Below are 22,107 nucleotides of genomic sequence, written 5' to 3' on the forward strand. Positions count from 1 at the left end.
GGGCTCAATTTCTCCAGAAAGCCAGCTACATGACTGAGATTGACTCTCATCTTAGCAGAATCCAACCCACAAATTAATAAATTGCAAATGAAATTTACACTTAAACTACCCTAAAACTGGTCAAAGATGTGAAATTTCAGATGATTATTTTTAAGCAACTGAAAAATGTCAGAGTACTTTAAACAGGCCTAATTATTTAGACAACTATTTAGAATTCAGTGTTTGAAAGCAAGTTTAAATGGCCTTAAAATGCTGCTTAAGCCATTTTACAAAACTGTTGCACGCTGGCAGATCCTGGACTTCAGTGCAAATTGCAGGTGCTGCAGCAGCAGTATCTACCAGGCAGCAAAAACTCACTGGGACAAAAACTCACTATGAAAGATATTTACAAAAGTACTTTTAGTGACAGGAACTAAGATCATAGATCTTAATAGAAGTTTGTTATGTTTTAACTTTATCAAGAAGATACTGAGCTTTATTTTTGCCAGTTAGTCTACACAGCTTGAACATCTATCCTTTTTCAACTTTGAAAAAAAGATTATAGAACTATACATTTTTTCTTTATCATGATTCAAAATCCGTGAAATAGTTTTTTTTAAACCAGCTTGACAATTTCAGCTGTGCTTTTGAGAGTAGCAACTTTGAAAAATAGTATTACAATGCATGTGCAACAGTTTCTTTAAAAATCACAACTGAATAAAAAGCCCATACCATGTTAAGATGTAAATTATTCCTGATCTGCATAGTTTGTGGTGTTTTGTTCAGTAAAGTTCTTAAGCACATAAAGTGCAGCAAAGCCTCTAGCACATAAAGGCGCATTTATTTTGCTATTTCTTCCCTAGTGTCAATGTTTACAACAAAAAGTAGTACAGTACCACAAAATTTGTTTTCTTTTGGTGTTTTGTTTTGTTTTTAAAGATAAGCCTCCATCCCAGAGCAATAATTTGAAGTATATGAAGCAGCCTAAACCATGGTCATGTGTGATGATAACTTTTTTTTTTTTAAACTGATGCCAATTAATTCCAATGAGCATTTCTTGGAGAGGGTTATCAGCAGGCCAGACAACAATGAAAACTAGAAGATGTCTCTCCAAACTTCAGAACTGGTTGATTACCTTGCTAGAGTTTACGACATCTCTAATATGCAAGTTCTCTTCACTCTTCCTTCAAAAGCCCTCAGGGAAAGTACATAAGTCTGCTTATTATTGCAAACCAGAAAATTAAATCATTATTTCCAGTTGTCAGTTGGCTTAGAAGTGGCATTCGAGCATATCATCCAAAACTGCCAAAAGGTATGAAGCACGTAAGGCAACTTAGTCTGTATTTCTACACCTTTATCTGATCACTGCAGGCATACAGCCTGTTCTTCAGGATTTTCACTTACTTGTCATAATGCCCAACACCAAGTAGCACAAATAAAAGTGTGGTTGTTCTACAATGAGATCCATAAAAACAAGTGAAAAAACTTTCATGAGAAAACCTGTGACAAAATCTCTAAGCCCTACAAGTGATATCTTATCAACACTGTATACATTTATTTTTATTTTTTTTTAAGAAGCACTTAGACCCTGATCTGTTCTAGACAGCATCTGCAGTCAGTTACAACTTATTTGATCTAGCATATGCTGAAATTAAGTTTACATGTTCATTTACACTACAGTACTCAAAATAGGTGAAAACTATAGTCTAAAAATTCCTGGTGTAGTCATGTTGTCAAGAGTCTTAATTTCCTCAAAGTGCTGAGAAGACGCTCCCTGAAAGCATCTAATGCCTCGAAGCACAACATGCACTCAAAAGCAGAGGCATCCAACCATTTCTAGTTATCTGAATGAAGAAAACTTTGACCCTGCATTGAAGATTTAGCTCAACCCTTGACAGAATGCATCCAGACAAATGGAAGTATGAACCTGTATCTGAAATACCTTCTCCATGGTTCATACTATTCATCTAGCTCTCAAACTTAAGAAACAATTCAAAGACCAGACTTTCAAGTTTCCCTTTCTGATGTTAATGCAAGATTTCATACTGGGACGATTTTAAAATGGCCACCCTACACAGCATTGCTGTGGCCTGACACTATCTATTAGTAACATGCTAATCTTCTTACAAAACTAGCTTTAAAACCCACATAAGCAAGCAGGGCTAATGCAGTTACTATAGATAAAATACCAGCTTTAAACAATGTAACTCATTGACATTTTGTTTGGGAGTTTGTGTGTGAACACATGGAGAAGATTAGTTTGTTTCACAGCTGACTTGTAATTGAATGGCTGTAAAAGCTGGTTATAGGATGACAGAAGCAACATACCTGGAGACTAAAACCACAGGTACTCCCAGCTTTACTTTATTCTTGCTGTAGTCATTGTTATTGGCCAAATAGATGGCTATGGGGAGACCACAAGCCCTTCACATTTGGGCTTCTGTAGCTTGGATTACATATTGTATCTGTCTCTTCAACTGTTCAAGCATAACTGACAGCATTAGATGTCTTTAGAAGAGATGTTTCACTACACATCTGCTTCAGTTATGTTTACTATTAAATGCTATCTCCTTAGTAATGGAAATGGAAAATTAGGAAGAAATCAAGCTGAAAAAAGTGCTGACATTGCTGCTTGTCCACCCACATTCACCCACCTCCAACTTTAACATACTATTACTGGTATGATATAACCACAAACTGTATTGAACAAACTAGGGGATATGTTAAGTACAGTTAAACTTAGAGGCGTTAAAGAACAGAAATTCACAAGAAAACACAGTGCCAATGCTCTTGTTTATAACTCTAACAACTCCAGATTTTAAGTGATTTTAAGCAAAAGTGGCAACAAAGGGCATCAGAACCTGGCAGGCTGACTAGGTATTACACAACTAAAACAAAAAGAGTAAAAATATCTCCCTTCTATTTAAAAGAAGACTTTTCAGAAGTAAAAGCATGCCCCACATTACACTGCTATAAGCTATGTGAAGAATCACCCTTCCTTCTGCCATCTGCTAAGAGCTTTGGAACAAATTAGGTCCCAATAGATTTTGGCAAGCTTTGGAAAGCCTCATCTTTGGTACCACAAGCAGGTGTATGATTCAAGCTTTCCCACCCAACACTTAACATCTCTCCCCCATGTCAATCTGGGATTTGGAGAACAGTCAGCAGTTTCAACCTCCCACTGTGATGTCACACTTCAGTTCTTCCAAGGACTGCCAATATCCTCTGGCATAGGAGAGAGATCTATGAAAGAAGTTGAGACCCAACTTAAATGTCTGTGTGTACATAGCTGGATTGCTATACAAAATACAAGATCTCCTGATTTCTTTCAGATGGGAAGCTCTCCCTAGGTATGGGCTGCTGCCCAAGGCAATGCAATCTGTCAAGGTCAGAAGTGTTGGGCACCAGGGGAGGGGAAGGGGAACTGTGCAACAGATCAAGTGTTGGGAGCTGGTACAGGTTGATCGGACTGGGGATTACAAGGAGGGTCTCTCACCAGTCAGAGTTAAGAGGGCAGAGCAAGCTAAAAAAAATAAAAAAATACAAGAATTGCCCATGGTTCATATAAAATTAAAATTTTTTATTTTTTTTTCCCCTCAATCTGTTTGCTGCTTGTTGTTTGTTTTAACAACAGAAATGTCACTGGATAGCCAGAGACTGTGCCTGCTCATAAAATCATTGAACGTAAGGGTTCCCACTGGAGTCACACACACATTTTCTCCTGTGAGAACAGGATGCTGAAGTGCAGTTAAATTCTGACCTTTATGTGTAAGGAAGCACTGACATTAATGATGATTTGTCAACAGAAATTTGGATTGCTACCTCCTGCAGGTAGTCTGTTAATTTAGTTTTAATTTAGAGGTGAGCCAGCTGCCAAAACAAACAAGATTCAAGAATCAGCCAGCCTCCGGTTGTGCTAAGCAAAAATGCTCATTAACTAAAAGGAGCTATTAAAGTTATGACGACATTATTAGTACGGTTATCACTGACTACATTTCAATAGCATGTTCTCTTCTCCAGCTACAGAGAACACTTCTCCTCTATATTATACTCTAAGAACTACTCACCAAATGAGCACAAAATAACACCACCATTATTTTTGCCTTCTTTTCTAAATGTAGCATTTCTAACTGGTTTTGATAAGAGTTCTAGCAGTTAATCAGGTTGTGAACAGAACTTTAATTTGCAAACACAATCTAATGAAGATAAAACTCTTTAACCTTAACCCAGAATGAATGTTCCCATTTAATGGGCATGCATCGGATCATACTTAAACATTAATATCAGCCCCACTATCCAGTAGCCCCACTATCCAGTAGCCCCACTATCCAGTAGCCCCACTATCCAGTAGCCCCACTATCCAGTAGCCCCACTATCCAGTAGCCCCACTATCCAGTAGCCCCACTATCCAGTAGCCCCACTATCCAGTAGCCCCACTATCCAGTAGCCCCACTATCCAGTAGCCCCACTATCCAGTAGCCCCACTATCCAGTAGCCCCACTATCCAGTAGCCCCACTATCCAGTAGCCCCACTATCCAGTAGCCCCACTATCCAGTAGCCCCACTATCCAGTAGCCCCACTATCCAGTAGCCCCACTATCCAGTAGCCCCACTATCCAGTAGCCCCACTATCCAGTAGCCCCACTATCCAGTAGCCCCACTATCCAGTAGCCCCACTATCCAGTAGCCCCACTATCCAGTAGCCCCACTATCCAGTAGCCCCACTGTACTATCTTCCAGAGATAAAGATCTCCGACAAAACCAGTAGTTACTTTCCTGCATTGCTCCACTACTTTCCGAGTATATCACCATGTTATAGTAATTGAAACTGGTACATAGCCTGCTTCTTGTCACTTACACATGAGACTTAATCTGTTGTGTTAGCATAACCAGCAACATGCACAGAACAACTGTTTTGAGAACTCTCGTAACTTTTTTAAACTTATATACATTTACAAAACAATACAGAGTAGTGTATTAAAGCTCCATAAGCAGTCTGCAACATAAAGTATTCTTTTTTACACATCCTGAGTAACTTCTTTGCAAAAGTCACAAAAAAAAGGAACACATTAACACATTCAGTGCTCCATGAAGACAGACTGTGTTTACAGAAAACATTAAAAGTGGTCAACAAAAACATGACTGACTGGTTTCATGATGTCCAGGTTTCTAGTTCTACGAATGATTAGATACTGTTTTGCCAACATTGTTGGGGCAAATTTAAAAAAAATGCAACCCACTTATCATTTGATGTACACAGCAGAGGACACAGTAAGCAACACCACACATTTAAGTTCTAAATACCCAAACCTTGTGGAGCATAAGTCATCCTATTCATTATTTTGGTTTCAGACAGAGGCTGTTGCTCCTCAAGAAGTTATCAGTATGAATGTGATAGCGTTACAATTGAAAATGAAACAATTAAAGCATCAATTTACTCTTCATTCAGGCAAACCTTCCTGACTTGGCTAGATGGTTCATACTACATTAACGATTTGATTCTAATTCTGTGTAGAAAAGGCAAGCCCCTAGTTATGATAATTAAATTCTGCAGTTACCAGTTCAGCAGAACACTCATACCACATACATGTAGTATGAGATCTCTTGAGTATATTTTACATCCCCATTTGCGGGTCATATTTACATGTGCAGTAAAAGATAATAATGCATACCCTTCTGACTTTGAAGGCATTGGCTCAAGTTCTGGTTTGTAACTTGCAGAAAAACAAACCAAGCAGTTTCATCACTTCGGGTTTGCACCATATAAAAATTTACACAGACCCAGGATAACTGCCAATTATTGCTCAAGGAACATGTGGTTCCAGTAGTAAGATGGATGAGCACATCAGCACAACTACCAGGTAGGCGTCAGGGAACTTCAAGGATACTGCAGTTTGGACTTGCACCACACTGACAAAATTACAGAGAATATGTTACAGAGTATGAGAAGCACAGATACGGAACAGATCAACTGCAAGATCATAAGCAGCAATTCAGGATGAATGGACTGAAGCCAACTTGAGTAACTCCTGTCTGTGCCCGGACTGCATACTGTACAAACTGTTTGTAAGACAAAAAACTGTTTATTTGGAAAAGCCTGCACAACAGTCTTATGACAGGACAAAGACCCTTCAATTACTCCAAAAAATACTGAGTTACTACTGAAAGGATAATACAGCTCTAACTGCTAAGCCTAGCACTGGAACGACATAAGTTATCGCACTTCAGCTGTTCACTGCCACCGTTCTGCTGGAAGCCACTACTCCCAAAAGCACTGGTGGCAGAAGGCAGTGTCTAGTCCTCAAGAAATGCAGTTCACAGTGCTGCACATTACCTGGAGCTGTAGGGACAGTAATCACCAGCTGGCACCAGAACAAACAGCCTGGGACCATAATTTCCAAGATTGCCACAATGTGAACCTACCCAACCTTGTGAGTCAAAGATCAACTAGATGTAAAGTCTCCATCACTTCTGCTTCCATGGAGCACTTAGAGCTTCACAAATTAAGTTTTTTTTTTGTTTGTTTGTTTTTTTAATGTCCCTCTGCAGTGCTTGAGAACAGGCAGGCTACTCCAGGTTCCTTCCCCCTAGAAGCATACTTCACACAAACCCAAAAAGGGATAAGAGCCTTTTCTTCAGAATGTTTCAGTGAAGCAGTATTTCATAAATACATTTTTATAACTCTACTCATTTGTATATTTTAAGAAAATTTTACCTCCTCTCCTTTAAAAAAAAAAAACACCAAACTTACCCACAACTCTGTCTCCCACTTTTACTCCCATCTTCCTCATGGCTGCAGCATACAAAGCTACGGATTGTCTCAGTTCTTCAAAAGTAACTTTCAAGATTTCTTCTTTCCCTTCCTCTGAGAAAACAAGATTTTTTAAAACAACCAATCAGAAATTCTACACTGCAACCTAGAGTCAGTACAAGTAGCTAATTCTGGAAGGAAAACTTATGACTTTCAGTATTTTTTATTTTTTTATTTTTAAAAAATTTGTGGTATGCTGGCAAACACAGACCAAATAAACTGAACTGGACTCCATGCACCTCAGAGATCTGCAGGGTATTTTCATTTTTGTGCTGAATGTCAGATGTTACATAAGATGTTAATAAATCATTCATGAAACAAAATGAACAGAACAAATGTTATGGAAGACAAAGTTTGTCATCTTAGAGGCTCTGTACTTCTTCAACTTGACTGCAAAACCACGCAAATCATTGGGCCCATCCTATTTCCAGTATCCAGTATTTCTCATGAAAACATGAGAAGAATGTAGCCACAAAAATGCACTGCATGCCCTGGTACAGCAGGTCTTTGAAGAACAGCTCCAGTCATTATTTTCATTAATCAGGGAACAGTATTTTTACCATTATATGTCCACCCATGTAAATTTAGATCTACATGAAGCAAGACAGCAGGTGTTGATGGGAAGCAGTACAGAAGTCAATAAAACATGTACTTCATAAGCTGAGCAGGGCAGGTCTATAAATTCTCTTTCCTGTTGCTCTAGGGGAACGCAGGACTCTGATCTCACTTTGTGATTAAAGACCCCAGGAGAAAGGAGTCGCAAACAAGAGACTGAACTAAATGAAATTGTTTAGCAAAGTTATGCTTCCATTCCCATGCCCTATTACACCCACAGAGCTCCCACAGAATCACCCCTAGTGATTTCAGGAACCTGACACAGGTTCTCTAAACACCACTCTGATCTAGCAGTGATTGGTTAATGAAAAATACTCTGACTTAAGAGAGCCTAAGAAGATTAAATACAGCAGAAGGTCATGAAAAGAGACGCAGGTATAGGCCTGTTCCCTGCAGAGAAAGAAGTGTGTTCGCTCCTCAGGCACTGACATAGTATACACCTGTATCAGCTGAATTTCTCTGTTTGGTATTATCTATTTTTGGTATCATCCAGTACAACCCATAACTTCCTAACAGGAAACAAGATCTCCAAGAGACAATGTGATCACTTATCAAACCAAAAAATTAACTAAGTTGCTAATATTTCCTTCAATAATTTGAACTGCAAGTATTTAACTCCACTTTTCCTCAAATTACACACTTAACATTAACAGAAGTCAATCCCATTACAGCTACATACCCTTAGAGCTGAGTTACTGATCAGTATTTGGTTTTCAGCTATTGCACAAGATGTATTTAAACAACTACGTTGAGGTTTTTCCAATTAAGTAATACTTAAGAAGCTTTTCTAATGACATCAAAATTTGAAAACTCATCACTTCGAAGCCAGCTTCATGTTAGAAGCCTCATTTCTATCTGACTTCAGCAGAAAGTTCTTATTACATCAAAATCAGGTCATAGATTTTCCTATTCTCTCTGATTTGGAGTTGTTCTGTGTATATATATATATATATATATATATATATGATCAGAGAGGTTTCTTTCAATATCTCTAAATAGTAAAACAACTGATAAGTTTTTCTTTCAGTGCTAAAATACAGAATACAGCTCTGCTGTCTTATGTAGCTGTTAAAAACAGTCAGAACAACAGGAATACACATGTAATTCAACAACTGATCTCCATACCTCAGAAGCTAAAACTTAATACCCGCTCAATCCATCCATGTTTTTGTATAGCTTGTTCTGCTAATAAGCTATGAGGCTGTTTTGTTTATTGTTAAGCTATTACAAAGAATCACCTCTTGGTCACTATTACAAGGATTAGGCCCAGCAAAAGGGAAGCTCAAAATACAAGTCTGTAGGGCAATGCTCAGATAAACCCGCACAGAGGCTAATCCCATCTAACATATTAGAATATACGTATATATATATGTTTTAAGTTACCAAAGTTAGCAGATTTATGGAAGGGTCTTAAGAATTACAGTCTTCATTATGAGGACACCTGGATTTTAGTGACTTACACCTTCTCCAGAATAACAACAAAACCAAGTAAGACTGAACTTCAGAGCTCCAGAAAAGTGAAATTCCAGCTCTCCCGTGCAAGTAACTGTCCTTTCCTTCCTCCCTGCACTGTCACAACTACAGGGAATTCCTACCTGTGTCACATGTACTCCTTAGTATTTTTAAGATAAAAGGCATAGGAAGAGGGTGGGAAGGACTGTATCAAGCAGTGCCAAAATCCTCCCAAAGGCACGTTAGGCAAGTGTTTATGACAAACACAAAATAATAGCTCAAATACTGAGTGATGTTAAACACAGCATCATCTTTACTACCTTAAGACAGTTAAGCACATTCTCAGAAGAAAATTTCATTTGCTTTGCCAAGGACTTTTCAGAACTATCTACGTTCCTGGACCTTATTTTCCTGGTTTTTTTTTTTTTTTTCTTTTTTTCTTTTTTTTGAGGAGCTGTATCACTCATTCTGCAGAGATGATACCTTTATTTTCTTTTCTCCTCACCCAGGCCAGTTTATTTCAAGGTTTATAAAAACACATGTTGTTTTAAAGGCCAGCACCTATGAACTATAAAAAAAAAAAAAAGAAAGCCGTGAATTCTTACTCACTTGCTGCATACAGTGCAATCTTGTCATTGTCTTTGTGCTTCAGAAGATTTTCTGCATAGTTCAGACGGCTACCTTTAAACCATTCTGGGACATCTGCAATGCTTTTGGACGTATCAACCACCTGAAGAAAAAACATAATACATTGATGCAAAAAGCTAGTATCATTTCTACAGATATATGCTAATTAATTCCAAGCAAGGACAATTCCTCCCAGTTTGCAGATAGCAAGCAGACACCAGATCTATTAATACAGGCCTAGAAATACGACTGATTTGTCAAGCAAAGACATTGTTAGAACAAGGCTGGAAGAGTTCCTCACTGACAGCTCTACCTTCACACCAGCCTTAAATACACAAGCAAGCCAAAATACTACATCTATAGCAAGATGTGCACACCACAGGGCACACTGGGGTCCTGTGTGGAGACCCCACAGAGCAGTGACTGAGCTACAGCACGCTGCAGCCTCCCTCTTATAGAAGCCAAAGCGTAAGAATACTGAGTGCCCTGTCTCCCCCAGCACGAGTTACTTGGTACAGAGCCCAACATTAGCAACATTGACAGTGGTAACTGATCCAAGTCTAGATACGTGGACTGTATAGTCAAATATAGCTGAAGAAGTTAGAGCTTTTTATTCTAATTCTCTATATATATATTTACATGTAAGATAAAGTTGCAATAAGCATTTCAATACCACACAGCTTCATTCAGAGCACAAAAGCTCTACTAGTCTCTACAAATAGAGTACACATTTCTACCATACCTCATTTGCCATTTTCTAATAAGATGGTCCCGCAACCCAGTAACCCCATGTTAAAAGTAATTTCCCATTTAGGAAAAAGGCACACAAAAAATGTGATACACAGAAGGCCCCAAAACATATTCAGGTGAAACAACTCCCCCATCTTGAAATAACTAAGTCTCAAATTTCAAATTATCCATTAAGTCACAGTTAAGAACATACCTGTAGTAACAGTGATTGGTTAAGCATTATCCACAAAGGTCTTCAAACCCCTTCCCAAGTGTCCCACTATTTAGAATTTATACTGCCCAGCAGCGTATGCATGCATTTTATGATCTTTACATTGCAAAATTATTTCACAAATTGTATGTTTGAAAGCTTCTATTCATGCCCTCAGGTTTTCTCACACAAACTGCACAGGCATTATAGAAACAGCATTCTTCCAGGTCAAGTACAAGGTTATTCTGAAAGCCAGATAAAACTCAGTACTTCCCACTCTACCATCAACACCGCCTCCCCCTCCTCCCCCCCCCCCCCAAAAAAAAAAAATTGTGCATTGAAGTATGTGGTATATGTATTATTGGAGGCCATCTTAAAGTCAGTTTTTCAAAGTTAAAGCTCAATACACTACATCATCATTTCAATTGAATTTTCTAAGAAGGGAAGCCTAAGGGGATTTCTTTGCTTTTAGCAATTAGCTAGAGCTGAGTTCTGATATCTAAAATTTACCAACTCGCACTACAGAAATATTTTTTACATACCAACATGTATTAGTGTAATAGTTACAAGGCACTCTTAAAACTGACTCAGTACTGACTGCCTTACTTCAAGCAGAGTTTCCAAGAAGAGGTCTAACACATTAGTTTTCCTGAAGCTCAACAGCCCTCCTAAGAGCTCCACCAGCACAGGGTGCTAGATTTGCTGTTATTTCCCACTGAAATAATGCCTACAAATCCTAGTTAAACCCAGTCTCTGTTGTAGTGATACTGTTACATGAACAACCTGATGGTTCCCTTAGGGGTTATCAGCAAGTAACAAACTGTCTCCTCTGCAGAAGATCATTCCTAGTTCTAGCAAGGGTATAAAACCCCTAAAACTCTGCAACAAGCCTTTCATTCAGACTTCATACAGTCCCAGCATAAATGCTCAGTGAGTCTGTGGAAAGGGAAGGATTGCATTCTGCAGTATTGTCAACTACTGTTTGCATTTAATGAGTAAGGTTTTACTCCTACTCACAGCAGCACAGGAACACAGCTGATACCTGACACCAGGTGCTGCTCCACAACTGCTCTTCGCAGCAGCTATTCAGGGACTACTTCCCTGACCTCCAGAGCAAATACTGTATTAGCAATATCCTCTGCCAACGCCTCTACTGCATTCTCCCTCCCAGAAGTGGTTTGCTTGTTGGGCTATTACTGTACTTTATCATACCATAGATTATGTTTACCCTAAACATAGGCTACACCTCTGAGAATAAAGTTGAACATCACCACAAAAAACAATCCTTGCCTTCTACTGTGGTACATGCCATGCTCTGTATGATCTGAAGAGCAAAACAGCATATCTCATGAAAGCTTCAGAGCAGATATGATTAGAATGCTCACCACAGCCCCTCCACAGGAATGATAGCTGGCAAGTGCTTCTCACAGGGATAAAAACATGCAAGTTTAGACTATTTCTCACTTAAAATCAACAGCTACTTGCAACTTGACATAGTGCTAGTGCTGTCATGCCAGGATGGCTTTGTTTGGTACAAGTACCTTTGTTTTCAAAGGTGACATGGAAATTAACACCTTTACCAAGTTTAAATAAGACACTGGCTGCCTGTATTACATATACAAAGTTTTACTGTTATTCCAAGAATGACTTGTGAAAGTAGAAAATGTTTCACCTGCTAAGAAGAATCAATTTTGATTCATAAAAAACCTTTATTCTCCTCAAAGAAAAATGCTAACTTCCACTGAGCAGCAGGGATCAAGTAGTACAACTAATTACACTTCTCAGCTTTTTGCTACCACAGGACAGCTCAGTTACTGTGACCAGCATTTCCTTCTGATATCCACCAGAAATGGATCAATAGCCAGGATTAACAGCAAGTCGCTTCAAGGTCTGACTCTAGCTTTGAGCCTTGAAGCAGAGTCTTCTATGCTCATAATGAAGGAAATGCACAGACATTCACTAAGTTCCATGTACATTGAGCCAAGTGCATTTGTCTGTAGTGCCGGTCTATGACGACTTCGCCTCTCCCTGTTTCAAGATTCCACACCACAGCAAGGCCCTTCTTATGATCTTCCAGGCCACTGTGTGTGCAATTCCACAAATAATCTAGTTAAAGCATTACTGGGCATCAGTCTTCTTGCTTCTCATCCTTAGGAAACATTCACTTTTCAGCTACTACCATCTGTTCCACTTTCCATTCCAGTTTGTCAGCCATTGGTGGTGTCTGGAGGGCCAGACTTCCAGAAATGCCAATCCTGTAAGGCAAGCGAATAAGCATTACTGTTTAGTTTGCTCAGTACAAAGGCAGAAAAATAGTTCCTCCGAGCTACTGCTTGCTCTGGATAATTTACAGTCACGTCCAAATCTGTAGAAGAAAAAAATAGCCTTGCTAACAGCACAGAATATGGATTGAAGGAAGATGGGGCAAGAAAGCATCTCAAATGCAGCCTGGCTAGATTTTGAACTACTGTTTACAGAAAAGTCACTAAAAGGACTAGGAGAATGCTTACCATCTTTAGGCTACACTTCAAACACTACTAATTTTTAGATTCTTGCCAAATTCACTCTAAGGACCAGATTACATGAAGACACCTGAACATGCAGTTCTGAGAAGAACTACCTAGTCTATCACATCATGCAGGACAAAAGCTTGCATGACAGGAAGAGGCAAAGAATCTTACCAGTTTCCTCTGTAGAACTGCTAGCACTCCACGTTTTCAGAACAGATAGCCTCCAGGGCTTAAGAACCAAGTCCAGTCCCTTCTCTACCAAGTCCAGGGAGGTTCTTCTGCATCAAGCTTTTGAAGAGATGAGTAAATCCTTTTGCCTTCCTCAGATGAACTGCAGGCTGTTGATATCCTATGCAAGGACTGTACCAGGATTCCAGCTTCATCTTCCATTTGCAGGAGGAAGTCACTTTTGTCTCACAGCAAGACTGTGGCAAGGTCTGGTATTCCATCTGTGACTGTTCAACCACTACTATTCCCTCAGAGATATTTCAAGCCAACATCTGACTGCAGAACCAGTTTCGCAAAACTGGTGGGGTACAGGTGTGTTACAGGTAAGCTGACTCAGGGAATACATGCGTGAGCTTGGGTGCATATCAGCATTATGCTGATATGCTATCAGCATAATCCTAAAGCTGAAGGCAGTATAGTGGTAGACTCCTCAATCAGCCAGGACTTCTATGGTATTTGAAGGCACATGAACAAGGAAACTACAGTAAAGTTGTGTGGGAATTGTTGTGAAGTTTTATTAAAATTCAGGATTTCACTGTAGTAAAATTTATCAGCAACAAGACATTCCACTGCACAAGGAAGTTCAGGGCTACACACTCAATGGATTTTTCGTATTTCCAGCAAAAGCGTTCATTCAGTAAGTTCAAGCAACAGTTCATAAGATGAACTGTAAGATGAGCTAACCACCCTTTTGTGTTATACTTGATGGGTTACAGTAACAGCAACTCACCTCATCGTACAGGCGAGAACACACGATGTTACTGTACTTCCAGAATTCCGCCCAGAAGTCTGAGAAGGATTCCACCGACCATTGGTATAAATCATTGTAGTTGGCTAAAAGTAATAGATATCTGTTAGTGTTATGCAGAGAATTACAGGAACATAGACAAACTACAGTTAGAGATGCCCTGGACCAAGAAAAATTGTGGCTAAAAATTAGTAAGGTAAGATGGGGTTAGTCACTTCCATTTGTGGTAGCTTCACTCTGATAGGCAGCTAACCTCCACTACAACCACCTTTCTCACTCCCCCTCCTCAAAAGAGCAAGATGAAAAAATACAATGGAAAAGGGCTCAAGTGTCAAGATAGGAACAGGGAGATCACCACTAGTTACCGCCACAGGCAAAACAGATTCAACATAGGTAAATTAATGTGATATATTGCTGATAACAGATGAGAGCAACAAGAAGCTAAAAGCAAACTAAAACCACCTTCCCCCCTGCATCCATCCTCCTCTACCTCCTCCCACCGAGGAGCTCATGGGAGCAGGGAACTGGGGCTGCTCCCCTCCCCATGCTCTCCCCAGCATCACTCACAGCTTGGCTCTGCACAGCGTTGGGTCCCTTTGGAGCCCGCGCCTGGCGTGGGGCAGCTGCTGGGCTCTGCTCAGAGGCACCCCCACAGCCCCCTTGCTACCAGATCCTTGCTACAAAGCCCAATGCAGTGCTCAAGGCAAGTGACTACAGCATCAACAGGAAGTCTGCTTGGACACTTTGAACAGATGGCACCATTTCACCCAACTGCTTCACAAGCCACTTGCCACCAAAGAGGCAGGAAATTTTCCTAAGAGCTCAGTGCTATATCTACTGCCTTCAGTGAGGGCAGTAGGACAGAGTCCTGCTCACTGACACCTCTGTTCCGTGTCCTGACATCAATGTGGTGGCTCCATACAGCAGGAGAAACTGGTCTCCCCAGCAAGCAATGTTTGCTGCACGGTTCTCATCCAGAAGAGACCACAGGTGTCAGATTAGATACACTAACAGCACTATTACAAAGCAAGAAAGCAGTATTCCTCAACAAATAAGGGGTCTGAGAGATCTAATCCTTCATACTAAAGTAACATATCTCATGTGAGACAAAACAAGATGTTTACTAGCTACATGTTATAACCATGAAGTGCATTAAAAGCAGTGCAACAAGTAGTTTAAGTTTTACATGACAGACAGATGAAGTAACCTGAAGAATGCATACCCCCCCCAAAAAAAAAACACAATTCAAGCTGAGATTCAGAATCAGTATCCAAAACACTGAAATTCTGTCTGTGAAGCACTGCAGGTGCTGAAAGGTATAAATAACTAAGGCAGATTCCTCATTACCATCTTAAATGGCTTGCAAATGTCATGTCCATGCTGCCTGAAGTTGTGCCAACTGCCAAATTAACTACAAGTATCTGCCACCGGTGACAGTAGTAGCAGTAGTAACAGTTCCCTGCTCTTCCAATGGTTTTATTTGACTTCAGCCGGTTTAGCTGAAAGCATCATTTTCTCCAACTATATCTTGGGCTTTGTCATCCTGTTATACACCCAACTGCTTGACAAAAAGTCATCTTTGTCTCCTTCCCACAAGCACACTTCCAGCTTTTTTTTTTTTTTTAAACATTCAGACCATCCCTGTGCCATTATTGACACTCAGTCACTACTGCTGTTCCCCTACCCAGTCTGTCCCTTCTACACCTTATTCCACTCATTTTTTTCCATCAATGTCAGATTTCTCCCCAGAAATTGACATTGCAGTTCAGACTTGACATGGAAGCAAAAACTTCTCCAGAACTCAGTTTTTACATACTTATTGCCTCCATCTCAGCCTCCTTACATCCTGTTTGTTTTTTGTTGTTGTTGTTTTTTTTTTTTTTAAACACTCCACCCAAGTTACTCTTCATTATTCTATGCATCGCACATGAGCTGGGGACAAACTTTGCCAAAAGAAACTAATGTCTCATCTTCTCCTTCAAAAGGAAATTATAAAGCATGCTCCAAACTTTAAGTGCTACAAGCTACAGCCACCTCTGATGTGGTTTCTTACATGAACAGCTTGTTCTATGTCATCTATACATTCTGTCCCCAAGAGAGCTTCAGCATCCAAGTCCTTCAGGGCACAGACCTGTTATTCAGTAATCAAGCACTGCATCTCGTTGCTACATTTTCAGGCTTGGATGAAGCCATGCTGTTGAAAGGGTTATATTGCCCTTAGCTCTCCAAAGTCCACATCTTAGTGTTACATAAAGAACCCATTCTTAGCTGCTGAATAGCACACAGACCAGCAAACATCAGCTCAGATCTAATGGAAGTTGACAGAAGTTCTTATACGCACACGAATCCATTTTGAATTGATAGCCACATCAAAATAGAGTGAAGGAAAGAATCCTAGTTGTTTCAGCTTTAAGTGCATGCAGCTTATCTGAACCTGCATTGGATCATCATCTGACTACCTGTTGTGACAGTGCAACTCAAGAAATGGCTTTTCAGACATGAACTGCCGCAGCACCAGACACATTGCCACTACTCCAGAACATCTCTGCTTATGTCACAGACATTAATACCAGACACACACAAAGTCAGGCCACTTGCCACAACTGCTTCCTCCATGCTCATCCCCCAGCAGATAGATGATTACCTAAAGGCTCCCCAAGCAGCTTGGTGAGCAAGTGCTCAGGTAGAACAGGCAGCATAAAGCAAGCTTGTGAGAACTGGAGAGCTTGACCCCAACACGATCGTGCTTCTGTGTGAGCCCACAAAACCAGCACCTCCTGATACGCAGCTCCTGCCTGTGATCACTGAAACTGAAGAGCACCGAGCAATTCAGGCTGGGAGACCCCCCTGTGAGCCTAACCCCCCTACTCAAAGCAGGGCTAAATTCAAAGCCGTCAGATTACTAACTTAAGCCAGAGGACCAAACGCCTATCCACAGTTATTGCTGGAAGAGCATGAAGCAGAGCTTTAAGTCAAAGAGCTCGAACAGACACGCAGAAGGAAACCTCCACTCCCATCACCTCACCGTGCTCCGCTCCCCAGGATGTTCACGGGAGTCAAATCAAGACACCCCCTCCACAACCAGCGGTGAGCTCTCACACTTCAGCTCTCAAAGCTCCACGTGAAGACTCACGGTGAGCGCAGCCCCCAAACCCTCGCTCACCCCACACGGCCGCTCTTGGGGGAGCCCCACGAGGCCCTCTCCGAGCACAGGTGCTCACACCGCAGGTGCTGACAGCTCCTGTCGGGCCGCCGGCCAGCAGCAGATAAGGCTGTTTGCCTTCTTTATCAGCTCCCACCTCCGGGATGCGGCGCCCGAGGTCTCGTCGCGGGGCACCGCAGAGCATCGCGCCCGCAGCCTGGGCCGCTCGGGGCGCTCCCTCCGACCCGGGGGGATTCCGGGGAAGCGGATCCCGGCCAGGGGCTGCCCACCCAGCCGCCCGCCCGCCGCTCACCCAGGCGGAGCCCGCAGCTGCTGGCCACGGCGGCGCGGAACCGGTCCATGTGCGTGTTGCGCTTGGTGTCGGGCTCCCACATCACCTGCGACTCCATGATCTCGGTCTCCCACGACATGGCGGCGGCTGAGAGTGAGCGCAGAAGGACAGCCGAGCAACCGAGTCCACCTTCCACAGGGCCACGCTCACCCACCCACACCCAACGCCGGCCCCAACCACACTGTGTGCCCCCGGCCCCCGCCGCGGCCTTTAGGTGGGCGTAGTACCGCCCTTCCTCGTAACCTTCCGCGGAGAGAAAGGAGTGCGGGCAGCGCCCCGCCCGCTGAGGGGAGGGGCGGGCGGCCCCCGGGGGTCATGGACACCTCGCCCGCTGTTTTTTAATTCTCATTATGATTTCTCCAACAGAGCGTTGGAGAAATCCTTCCTGAAAAGGGTCTTTGACCCAATAGTGAAGCAAGAAGCATGTTTCTCCACAGCCTCCGTTTCCCTGGGGTTTCACAATGCTCCCTCCCACAGCACCTGGCACTGGAGCCGGGTTTCTGTCAAACCTCGGGCCCTGCTCTTGTTGGCGGTCATGTGTTGAAACAGCCCACTACGGCCAAGTAGCGGGGCAGTGCAATACCTACCGTGGAAATCACGGAGCATATACATGCTCTTTATGTAACCATCTTTCAAGGTCACAATTTCCTTTGTGATTCTTAAAAGCCTTGAGAAATATGAAATTGATGGTAAATTGTATGGACGTATGCTGTCAATACAAAGGTATGATACACATAGTAGATGGAACTGCACTTGCTGTAAACATCACTTAGGTTTTTGTGCTACTACTTTATTAAGTTTTAAATTAATTAAATTTGAGAGCCATAGCAACATGATTTGACCACTCTTCCCAATCTTTATTTTCCTCGAGAAGAACCTCCCATGAAGCGCATTTCTTAACTCCCTGCTGGGCCTGGAGAGGCTGCAGGTGGGATCAGGACATGGTGCCTACTGCTGTGCCCCTCAGCCCCGGCAGCACTCAGCAAGGCCACCAGCAGCGCAAGACTTGTAGCCAGTGAGGCTCTTGGGCTGCTCATTGCAGTGCCCAGGCCCTGGATACGTCCCTGTTTCAACTGGATCTGGAGAGCCAAGACCTGAGGTGCTGAAAACAGCCTGCTCCATCCGTGAGCATGCCTGTGGGAAAAAAAAAAAAAAAAAAAAAAAAAAAAAAAAAAACTTTAAATTTTTTTGCCTGTATAGTTGCAGAAGCACCTGTGGGGCCACAGAAGTGCCAACTGACATGCGTGGGGCCTGGGATAGCCCTGTGGCTGGGGGGGCACTTCCTTCTGCAGCCTACGGCCAGAAGTCCAGGGCCACCAGAAGCGCCCTCAGCACTCCTCAGCACCCCCCAGAGACCCCTCAAGACCCCTCAACGCCCTTCTGGGTTTTTGCCCCCCTGCCCTCCAGGGCTCTCTGGGAGTCACACCTACCCCGAACACCTGGCCAACCCACTCACGGCCGAGGCAGAGGCGCTGACGGGCAGCTCAGAGCGTAGCCCGCCAACCGCCCACCCCCCACCGCCCTCTCCCGCCTGCCAACGCCCCTCAGGCGGCTCCGCGCTGCGGACGGATCCCGCGCGGTGCGACGCCATCGGCGGTGATTGGCTGCCGCGCGCCTGGCCCCACATCAGCCCAGAGCCCGCTCTCCTCACGGCTAAGCTGTGCGCCGAAGAGCTGACACTAGGGGTAGCCAATCGGCGCAGGCGTTTGACAAGCCCTCTTCTCGGATGGCCAATGAGGTGCCGGATCAGAAGGAGGTGCGCCAAATCGGAGGGGAGCTCTCAGCCTCTGTTCGGCGGGCGAGTGTGTGGGCGGGTGTACCTGCGTGGTTTCCCTCAGTGCTGAGAAGAGCCAGGCACGCACTTGGGGGTACCGATTTTACTCGTTTTAAGCTCAACAAGTGACAGCAAAACAGCGGCTTTCCCCACCCAAAGTAACCTGTGCATCTAAAAAGAAAACGTGGAGCTAAATCACTTTAGAAGGGACCCCAAAATACCCCTCCCTGAGATGGAAAAGATGTATTTTAAAACAGACTGACCCAATTTCCGGTCAAGGAGACATAGGCACACTGGGAATTTTGTGATAAAATTTGCATTTTAGGAAAGCTCAGCAGCCCTCTTGCTTCATGAACAGCAGTTTTACTGCTCTGTCTTTATGTAGAATCATTTGTGCCCCTATGTTCCTTGCCACCAGTCCACCTTTTCCTTATCCAACTTGGTTTTTCTTCTTTCAAGAGTGACTAGAAAAATGGGAAGAAAAGGGAAGGAAAATGAAACAAGCCTTTCACAAGAAGATGGGCATTAGGAGGAAAGCAGTGACTACTAAAAATAGCTTGGAGACAAGATTAGAGTAGCTAGGGGAAAGTAGCCTGAATAAGATTAACTGGAATTCACCATTTTCAAATCTTTTAAATCTTCACTTTATATCTAATAATAGTAATAATAGGTTATAAATTAAATCCCATTTTCTGCTCTATGCTAGATTAAGGACATTCAGATTAAGGAATTCAAAAGACATTTCAGAAATGATTAGCAGTGATGATGATGACAGTACTACCTCATTTGTGGTCTCTAAGGTAACTAAACTGCAGTCAATCTATGAAATTAAAGCAAGTGATAAAATCACTGTGTGTTAACAGTTTTGTAATAATACCTCATGGCAAACTATCCTGTGTTCTCAGGATGAGCCCACACCTGCATTAGGAAATCTGAAGATGTCAGAAAGTTTTACAAACCCCCTTATTCAGAACAGCTACCAGCTTGTTAATACGTCTGTAGAAGAGTGAGAAACTTCTGGTTCACTTGGCATCCTTGATCTCTGCAGCCTCCGAATGGTGTCAGAAGTACAAGTAACCAGAATCAAAATCAAAAGTATTTGCAGAGAGGACAGAATAATAATAATTAAAAAAGAAAAAAAAAATCAAGAAAAGACTCACAGAGATAACATCAAAGCATTAATAAAAAAGGCCCAAGAAGACAAGAGGTCATAAAGTGATCAGTTATGGCAAATTGAGGCTTTGAGATGAAGTAAAGATGGAAAAGTAAAGGTCATTGAGGTTAAGGATTTGTTCACCACAACACCACTTGTATTTCTTAAAGGCTATAACAATTTATTTCTTAAAAAGAGAAAACTCTATGATGTGACAAAACTTTGACATCTCAATTTATTCCCAAACCATTTCAGAATGTTGTCAAATCTCTATATCTGAAGAAGACAATTTACACAATCTCCAGATCAGGAAAACACGGAAGTATTTTCATGATTCTTTTGTGTAGTGAGACCCTCAGGAGAGGATCTTTCTAGAAGCCTCACAGTTGTCCTAATAAAAAGTTCAATGTGGTTAAAGAAAAATGAGATCAATATTTCATTTCATGATGCAATGTATTCTTTGAGCAGACCTGATTTCATTTATTTAAACAAGAGAAAGGTGAAATACTGCATAATTTCATAAGAGCTGTGGATATGGTGAGGTGAATTTATCTGAAATAGGCTCATTGAGACGGGTCAGGAAATCAATTACATACCAGGGAAGACTCCAAAATTATCCTGACCTTCTATGAAGGACAACCATGAGCACAGGCTTCCAAAGGTAACCACTAAAATAGACCTCCATGCCTCTGTGAAGAGTGGATGGAAAGAAACAACAAAAGCTTTTCGGAAGTGGTTATGAGGGGGAACCCACAATGAAAACTCATGCAGACAAATAGGAACTGTCCCAGATTCTCAGAAACAAAACTTGTTGGACCAAAAATAGCGCAAGAGGATCCAGAGAAGGCCATGCCAACTGGAAGCAAATAGAAGAATTATAACTGGCACCAAAAACAACATTACGTTACAGGTGTGGTTGTGTAACACAAGGTTCTTTACATGCAAGAAACACCCCCGAAGTGGACATCTTGTGCTACGAGTCAAGGCAGAGCATGACACTGAGGGCAGATAACCAGAGACCTTGTAAGAACCTCACAAATACCTGTCATCAGTTACCTACTCATTTTGGAAGAGTAGGAGATAGATGTCAGAATATACACGAGTGTTAACAGATCTGCAATTTGGGGACTATCTTAAAAGAGAATGAAAGTACCCTTTATAAATATATAAAGAATCTATATCCTACCGAAATCAATTAAGAGCCTAAGTACCTTCCTGGATCTGAGCCAACCCTTTCAGGGACAATTATAAATAAATGTTAAAAGGTCCAGGGCATTCTACTAAATGTGAAAATAAGTGTTTTGGCCAGACTAAAAGCAGGATAAAGGCAATAATCAAGAAATCTATATTCTAGATGTCTTCGCAACTGCTTGGTAATCACACTTAGGCTCAGCTATGAGGTTGAAGCACCAAGGACACTGGGTGCAGTATCAAGGAGAGATACATGTACATGGAGTTAACCCAGCAACTGGAAGAGCCACAGGGTGTACCCTAACTCTGTGGCAACTCCCCAGGAAGGGGCAGGGGGCAGCAGAGATCTGCCCTGTGGAGCATCGCAGTGTCAGGATTCCCCCATGCCTTCAATTTACTGTTGGTCAATTTAGCAAACATTTTCTGCCCCAGCTTGCTGCAGAATCTACATTTCAACCCTAAATGTTATAAATGAGGTCTCAAGTCAATCTGAATTTTGTAATATTTATAAAACAAATATTTCTAAAAGGTATAAAAGCTATAAAAGGTATAAAAGGCAAGTAAACAGTGCTGGATGTGCGGGGA

At 42.0% G+C, this 22,107-nt stretch overlaps 1 protein-coding gene and 1 long non-coding RNA gene across 2 annotated transcripts in view; both read right to left on the reverse strand.

The window, feature by feature from the left end:
* The window catches only part of AACS (acetoacetyl-CoA synthetase), a 46,225-nt gene extending 28,630 nt beyond the window's left edge, over positions 1 to 17,595 (reverse strand). The window contains exons 1-4 of the mRNA XM_032199183.1: positions 17,366 to 17,595; positions 13,893 to 13,996; positions 9,467 to 9,587; positions 6,731 to 6,844 (exon numbers count right to left, since the gene is read on the reverse strand). Coding sequence (XP_032055074.1) covers positions 6,731 to 6,844; positions 9,467 to 9,587; positions 13,893 to 13,996; positions 17,366 to 17,483 — 457 coding nt within the window. The 5' untranslated portion in view covers positions 17,484 to 17,595. The remainder of the gene's footprint in view (positions 1 to 6,730; positions 6,845 to 9,466; positions 9,588 to 13,892; positions 13,997 to 17,365) is intronic.
* Positions 17,596 to 18,251: 656 nt separating this feature from the next.
* LOC116496240 lies at positions 18,252 to 18,890 on the reverse strand. Its single transcript, XR_004253997.1, has 2 exons — positions 18,835 to 18,890; positions 18,252 to 18,538 (listed from the first exon to the last, which is right to left on the reverse strand). It is a non-coding gene; the product is annotated as an uncharacterized LOC116496240 (long non-coding RNA).
* Positions 18,891 to 22,107: the final 3,217 nt, after the last annotated feature.

This window comes from Aythya fuligula, chromosome 17, assembly GCF_009819795.1.
Source record: "Aythya fuligula isolate bAytFul2 chromosome 17, bAytFul2.pri, whole genome shotgun sequence".
NCBI lineage: Eukaryota > Metazoa > Chordata > Aves > Anseriformes > Anatidae > Aythya > Aythya fuligula.